At 52.4% G+C, this 7,980-nt stretch overlaps 1 protein-coding gene across 1 annotated transcript; it reads left to right on the top strand.

Annotated features, from left to right (window-relative positions):
* Positions 1–6,870: 6,870 nt before the first annotated feature.
* On the top strand, positions 6,871–7,980 carry LOC310887736 (olfactory receptor 14C36-like; the record flags this gene model as incomplete). Its single annotated transcript, XM_083813909.1, has 1 exon — positions 6,871–7,980. Exon 1 carries the CDS (start codon positions 7,054–7,056, stop codon positions 7,978–7,980), a length of 927 nt encoding a protein of 308 aa, XP_083670035.1. The 5' UTR covers positions 6,871–7,053.

The following is a 7,980-nucleotide window of genomic DNA, read 5'->3' as shown; positions in this document are numbered from 1 at the left end:
GGGGTTCTTCCCAAGGAGGAAAAAACATTAATAAAGTCAACATACCTGGAAAAAAAATGCTTTAATAAAGAAGAAGACATACCTGAGAAAAACTTGTTCCATTTCTCATATAACTCCCCTGAAAACATTTTTCCCCTTTCAGGCAGATATTTAGCAGGTTGCTTTCATGTGCTCAGCTTGATGCTGCCTGAGGGTGGCCCTGGGAGCAGGGATTCTGCTGTGGGCAATGCAGGAATCAGTCTTGCCCCACAGCCAGAGGTAAAGAGGAACATAGGGTAATCTCAGATTCAATCACCTGATAATAAAGAACTTTTCCATATTGTTACTCATAATTCACCCAAATGCACGGCAGGGCTGTGAGGATTTATTTTTTTGTTTTCTGTCTAGCTGCCCACCCTATCCTGAGGACTTTTTCTAAGGCATAAATCCTGGGCATTTCAAGTGAAACTTTGTGGATCCTCAGACACAAGTGGATGGAGCCTTCAGTGCAGTGTCCTTCAGAGAGGACAGGCAAAGCTGGTCTCATTTGACCTGTGCTGGCAACATTTTGTGGTGCAGGACAATTGCACTCAGAGGTTCATAGAGGCACAGATTCATCGAATATCCTGACATGGAAAGGACCCGCAAGGATAACCAAATCCCAGCCCTGAATCGGTACATGAACACCCAAAAACTGGTCCGTATGCCTGAGGGGGTTGTCCAAATGTTTGTTGAATTCTGGCAGCCTCAGTGCTGTGACCACTTCCCTGTGGTGCCTGTTCCAGTGCCTACAAAACCATGACAATGGTGGGAGTAAAGGAATCCAGGTTCAAAGGGCACATCTCCAGACCCCTCACCCTGTCCCTGTACCCCCCTACCAGCCAAGCACACCGAGGGCTCACTCCATGTGCATCTGAAAGCCCCATCCCCTGCCAGCCTGGAAACAAGAACAGCAGCAGCACGGCCAGGTGGAGAAGCCGGGAGGAAGGCCAGCGTGCTGCTGCCACAGAAGGCAAGGCCAAGGTGGGACAGACACTCAGCAGACCCTCCTGTGCTGCAGCTCTGCCTGCAGAGGAGGCAGCTCCTGCTGGGGACACCGGAGGCTTGAGGGCAGAGGCTCTGCTGGTGGGAGAGGAGATCAAGGGGTGTCCCAGGGAAGGCGCCTGCCCTGCAGGGGATGGCAGGGAGGTGCCTGAGCCCTCCCTTGCACAGCATTTCTGGGAGTAGCTCCCTCTCACCACCTGCCCATGTCCCTGCTACATGCCCATGTCCCTGCTGGGAGCTGGTTCTGTTTCCCCATTTCTCCTCTGTCCATACTCACAGACGCCATCCCTGCCTCCCCTCCACTGCAGGAATCTGAAAGCTACAGAATGCAGCCATACCCTTCAAGTAGCCCCTGCCTTGGTGTTCCTTTTGAACAAATCAGGTCATAAATTCCATTCTCTGAAGCATCTTCCACTTTGTGCTGGAGTAACAGAGAGAACTATCCAGAAGATGATATCAGGCATCAGATATGCCAGCTGCAGACGACCTCGCTGCAACTGCATGTGCATTGCCCTCATGCCAGAGACTCACGGTGCCAACAGCCTGTAGATCTGTCCTGCCACAAGCTGCCCTCTGTTGTTGCGCTCCTCACTGCCTCCAAGCCCTCTCTCCTTCTCTCCTCTCCCTGTGCCACCTGCGGTCAGAGCCCCCAGCCCTGCTGCGCTGTGCAGAGGAGCTGCTCGTGGGCAGAGCTGTCTCTCTGCAGCGCTGCCCGCTTGCCAGGAGCTCCCCTTGGTCCCAGGAGCCCAGCCCAGCTCAGCAGCACAGCACCTCACCATAACATCACTTGTTGGGCTCCCTCGAGGTGTCCCCAAGGCCTCAGGGCTGACAGCTCCTGAAGGCAGCAGGGTCTCTCCTGGGGTGTGGTGTTTGAAGCAGACTGAAGTCATCACCGACTGCTCCTCGCTGAACATGGGAGAGACGCATTTTAGAAGTTTGATTTTTGCTGTTAGAGTCTGGTTGTCAAGCATGTTGTGCTTTAACCTGGCAGGCACCTCAGCACCACACAGCTCACCCTCACCCCCAAAAGCTCACGTGTTGAGATAAACACAGTTTGATGGGACAGAAAAAGAAGAGAGAATAATGATGATGATGATGATGATAATAATAATATGTACAAAGCGAGGATGCACAATGCAATTGCTCACCATTGTGCTGAACGATGCCCAGCCCTTGCCTCTACAGTGGCCCCCTTGACCACGGCCAGCCTGCATCAGGATCCACTGTGCCGGTCTCTTATTTTTTTTCAGTGCAAAATCGTATTTCAGAAGGATTTGGTACATGTTCTTCCCTTTCTCAAGAACAGCCTCTGCTTTCTAACCCCACATAATGATGCCATCAACGTACTGCTGGTATTCAGGAGTTTTCCCCAGTTCCAGGGCAGTCTGAATCAGTCCATGGCAAATGGTAGGGCTGTGTTTCCACCTCTGAGGCAGTTGATTCCAGGTGGACTGGACTCCCCTCCAAATTAAAGCAAACTGTGGCCTGCATGCTGCTGGCAAAGGAATGGAGAAAAATGCTTTAGGGATATCAATTGTGGCATAGCAGTAGGCTGCCTTTGACTCCAGTTTGTATCGATGGGGGAGGGGGAGATCATCAGGGATGCTGGGGATAAGGTACGGGATGACATGCCATCCCACTCACGCCAGCTGAACACCAGAGCCAGCAAAGGATGCCCAGAGCCTAGAGAGGGAACAGAGCTTAACAGGAGAGCTACCGGAGGCCCACATGGACGAGTTAAAGTTGCCCCATCCAGAAAGGCAAACGCATTGGGAGCCCAACTCAAACACCTCTATGTAAATGCACGCAGCATGGGGAATAAACAAGGGGAACTGGAGGTGTGTGTGCGGTTGCAGGGTTATGATCTCGTTGCAATGACTGAGACATGGTGGGACATCTCCCATGACCAGAATGTGGCCATGGACGGCTTTGTGATTTTAGTGAGGACAGGCCAGGAAGGCGAGGTGGTGGAGTTGCTCTTTATATCAGTGAGCAACTGGAATCTATGCAGCTCTGCTTAGGGGGGGACGAAGTGCAAGTCGAGAGCCTATGGGTGAGGATCAAAGGGCAGGCCAACAGGGGTGACAGTGTGGTGGGTGTTTACTACAGGCCACCGGATCAGGAAGAGGAAGTGGATGAGGCCTTCTGCAGGCAGCTACAAGTTACCTCATGTTCTCAGGCCCTGCTTCTTATGGGGGACTGGGTTAGAGGGGATTGAGTTAGAGGTTATTTAGGCAAGGTAGACACCCAGAAATCTATGGGTCCCAATGGGATGCACCTGAGAGTGCTGAGGGAACTGGCAGGCATTATTGCTAAGCCACTCTCTATCATCTTCAAAATGTCTTGGAGAACAGGAAAGGTGCCTGAGGACTGGAAGAAAGCCAACATTACTCCAGTCTTCAAGGAGGGCAAGAAGGAAGACCCAGGCAACTACAGGCCAGTCATCCTCACCTCCACCCCTGGAAAGGTGATGGAGCAGCTCATCCTTGAGGCCATCTCTAAGCACATGGAGGAAAAGAAGGTGATCAGAAGCAGTCACCATGGATTCATCAAGGGGAAGTTGTGTTTAACCCACCTGGTAGCCTTCTACGATGAGATGACCAGATGGATGGGTGGATGGATGGACGGATGGATGGATGAGGGGAGAGCAGTGGATGTTGTCTACCTTGACTTCAGCAGGGCTTTTGACACTGCCTCCCATAACATCCTCCTAGGCAAGCTCCGGAATTGTGGGATCCATGAGTGCACAGTGGGGTGGATCAAGAACTGGCTGGATGGCAGAGCTCTGTGTTGTGCTCAACGGTGTTGAGTCTAGTTGGAGGTCTGTGGCTCGTGGTGTCTCCCAGGGGTCAGTACTGGGTCCAGTGCCATTCAACTTATTCATCAGTGATCTAGATGAAGGGACAGAGTGCACCCTAAGCAAGTTTGTGGATAATACAAAACTTGTCAAGGTGCCTGACACATCAGAGGCCTGTGCGGCCACTCAGAAAGACCTGGACAGGCTGGAGAGTTGGGCAGAGAGGAACCTCACGAGGTTCAAGAAGGGCAAGTGCAGGGTCGTGCACCTGGGGAGGAACAACCCCGGGCACCAGTACAGGTTGGGGGCTTACCTGCTGGAGTGCAGCTCTGCAGAGGGGGACCTGGGAGTCGTGGTGGAAAAGTTAGCCATGAGCCAGCAATGTGCCCTTGTGGCCAAGAAGGCCAATGAGATCCTAGCCTGCATCAGGAGTGTGGACACCAGTTCGAAAGAGGTGATCCTCCCCTTCTGCTCAGCCCTGGTGAGGCCACACGTGGAGTACTGTGTCCAGTTCTGGGCTCCCCAGTACAAGAGGGACATAGAACTTCTAGAGAGGGTCCAGCGTAGAGCCACAAAGATGATTAAGGTATTGGAGCAACTGTCCTGTGAGGAAAGACTAAGCAAGCTGGGTCTGTTTAGCCTAGAGAAGAGGAGACTGAGAGGGGATCTTATCAACCTTTATAAATACTTGAGGGGACAATGTGAAGTGGATGGGGCCAAACTCTTCTCAGTGGTGGTGAGTGATAGGACAAGGGGTAATGGGTATAAATTGAATGACAGGAGATTTCATTGCCAAATGAGGAAGAACTTCTTTACAGTTTGGGTGACAGAGCACTGGAACAAACTGCCCAGAGAGGCTGTGGAGTCTCCTTCTTTGGAGATATTCAAAATCCACCTGGATGCGATCCTGTGTAACATGCTCTAGGTGAGCCTGCATGAGTAGGGGGTTGGACTAGATGATCTCTGGAGGGCCCTTCCAACCACAACAATTCTGTGATTCTGTGAAATAAATAAAAAGATGTTGTGTTGTTGTTCTTCTCGGTGTGTAAGTAGTCTTCATTTTCAGAATTTTGTAGCTTGTCTAGAAGATTTATGGTTTTTTTCACTGGTCTGGGACATGTCCTAGCAAGATGAGGACATGTTCCCTCTATGCAAATATAAATTTATATAGATATTTCCAAAAATGCATGTCCTCCCAATAACTTCAGTGGAGAAATTATATCCCCCAAACATGTTCATATTGTCATATTTCACATCTACATTTCATATCTAAACGGAACTGGGAGCAATAAAGTCTTTAGAAGTTGAATAGATCCTGCCTTTACTTCTTTCCCATTGGGCTACAGCTGCTAGCAGTTTCCTCATATCATCTCTGTTTATGACCCAGAGAAATCTGACACCACAAATGTCACTCAAATGTCACTCTGGCACCTCCAATGTCACCAGGGGTCTGCATCTGAACATCTCCCTCCTGCCTTCCACCTCCATTAAATGTGCTGGGAGTTGAGACACGCAGCAGACATGTCTGGTTTGTGCCCATGTGAACCAAGACAAGAGGAATCCCAACTCCTGTGGGCTTGTGTGAGGCATGGGAGAGACAGCTACGACCCCTTCTAGCCTGTGGACTGCAAACGAAGAATGAGATGCCTTGGTTGACTCAGATGAAAAACTTCCCTCATCAGGGGGAAGGCAGATCCCTCCCTGTCCTTGCCTGGGTGTTCTGCCTAAAACCAGGACATGGAAAGGTGATACTTGGACCTCACACTTTTTCTGATATGAGAAACGACGGTGCTGGAAATGAGTTTTCTTCACCGGACGAGGAATAGAACATCAGTGATTGCTTCAGTCTGTTTCAAAGTCGATTCCCCTGGAGGCCCAGGGACTTGTCAAGAGCTCCCTGTGCTGCTGAGCTGGGCCGGGCTCCTGGGACCAAGGGGAGCTCCTGGCAAGCGGGCAGCGCTGTAGAGAGACAGCTCTGCCCAGGAGCAGCTCCTCTGCACCGCGCAGCAGGGCTGGGGGCACTGCCTGCAGGGGACAAGGGCGGCTGAGAGAAGGGAGGGAGATGTTAAAGGCAGTGTGGAGGGGGGCTGCTGACAGCTCACTGCAGGAGAAATCTTCCCAGCCCTGAACAGGGTAAGTCTCTGGCTGCGGGGCAACGCAGCTGTTGTTCCTGGTGCCATCTCCAAATTTGCTGGCAAATCTCACAGCCTCTGGGAGCTTTCAGGAGGACACTTAGAGTGTCTGAGATAAGAGAAGATTGACTAATTATATAGCAGGTTTTATTACCCAATGCTGTCAGAGGGACAGGACATGAGGGTTCCTTCTCACAAGCCGACTGCAGGCTGTGCAGCCGGGGTTCAGGCAGGGGTGGCCAGGGCTGTGGTGCAGAGCAGGGTCCCTGCTGTGCCCCAGGGGCTGTGTGCCGGGGCAGGGCCTCTGCCGCCTGCCAGGCTCAGCACCCAGCCTGCCTGGGGAGCTGCCCAGGGCAGTGCGGGGAGAAGCTGTGGATGGAAGGACCAGAAGGCCAAGGCAGAGCATAGTCCTGTTGCTGACAGGGGGCTGCTACATGGGCCAGGATGCTCACATCACCACTGCAACCCCAGGGCATTTCTGGGGGAGATTCTTGAAAGGGAAGTCCAACTCCTGCACTACCTGAAGAGAAAGCACACTCTGGGGTCTCTTCTTTCACTTTCCTGCCCTGAAGGTCTCTCAGGACAGGTGAGAGCTGTTCCTTAGCCACCAAACACAGGGAGATGTCCCTTTAAGTCTCCAGGCACAGGAGGTGTCTGCAGAGTAGAGCTGAGCACACAGCAAGTGGGACAGGGTCTGTGAGCAATGGCAGGGAGGAGATGTGGGGACAGGGAAGCTGCTGCCTGAAATGCCAAGGGAGGGGGGGTTCAGGCACTCCCTGCCAGGCCTGCAGTGCAGGCACCTTCTCTGCAGCAACCCCCTGCTCTCCTCTGACACCCAGCACAGCCTCTGCCCTCAGGGGCTTTAGGGCATGAGCCACCTCCTCCTCAGCTGGACCTCCAGAAGAGGAGAGGAGCCTGTGTCCTGCAGTGTGATACACAACGAGGAGGCTAAGAGTCCCTGCCCTGCAGTGTCACTACCATAGCTGAAATGCAAGCTCAGAGAGTGGTTATTTCTGTGAGAGAAGGAGTGGGTTTTGCTCAGAGAAGTTTCTCTAACTTTTCTCTCTCTTTTTCTCAACGGACCGGTCCCAGAGACAGCAAATGTCCAACAGCAGCTTCCCCAATGAGTTCCTCCTCCTGCCATTCGCAGACACACGCGAGCTGCAGCTCCTGCACTTCGGGCTCTTCCTGGCCATCTACCTGGCTGCCCTCCTGGGCAACGGCCTCATCCTCACAGCCGTAGCCTGCGACCACCGCCTCCACACCCCCATGTACTTCTTCCTCCTCAAGCTTGCCCTCCTCGACCTGGGCACTATTACCACCACTGTCCCCAAAGCCATGGCCAATTCCCTCTGGGATACCACGACCATTTCCTATGCAGGCTGTGCTACCCAAGCCTTTCTGTTAGTCTTTTTCATCTCAGCAGAATTTTATATTCTCACCATCATGGCTTATGACCGCTACGTTGCCATCTGCAAACCCCTGCACTATGGGACAATAATGGACAGCAGAACTTGTGTCAACATGGCAGCAGCTACCTGGGGCAGTACTTTTCTCTATGCTGTGCTGCACACTGCCAATACCTTTTCCCTCCCGCTCTGCCAAGGCAATGCCCTGGACCAGTTCTTCTGTGAAATCCCCCAGATCCTCAAGCTCTCCTGCTCAGATGCCTACCTCAGAGAAGCTGGGCTGCTTGTGGTTAGTGCTGTTTTAGCATCTGGGTGTTTTGTTTTCCTTGTGCTGTCCTATGTGCAGATCTTCAGGGCTGTGTTGAGGATTGCCTCAGAGCAGGGCCAGCACAAAACCTTTTCCACATGCCTCCCTCACCTGTCTGTGGTCTCCCTGTTTCTCAGCACTGCCTTTTTTGCCTACCTGAAGCCCCCCTCCATGTCCTTCTCGTCCCTGAATCTTTTGCTGGCAGTTCTGTACTCGGTGGTGCCTCCAGCAGTGAACCCCCTCATCTATAGCACGAGGAACCAGGATCTGAAGGATGCAGTTTGGAACCTCATGACTGTTTTTCAGAAGTGA

The sequence above is a fragment of the Anser anser genome (genome assembly GCF_964211835.1).
Source record: "Anser anser genome assembly, chromosome: 29".
In the NCBI taxonomy this organism is placed as follows: Eukaryota; Metazoa; Chordata; class Aves; order Anseriformes; family Anatidae; genus Anser; species Anser anser.
The sequence above is the reverse complement of the archived record's forward strand: the minus strand, read 5'-3'. Positions and strand labels throughout refer to the sequence as shown.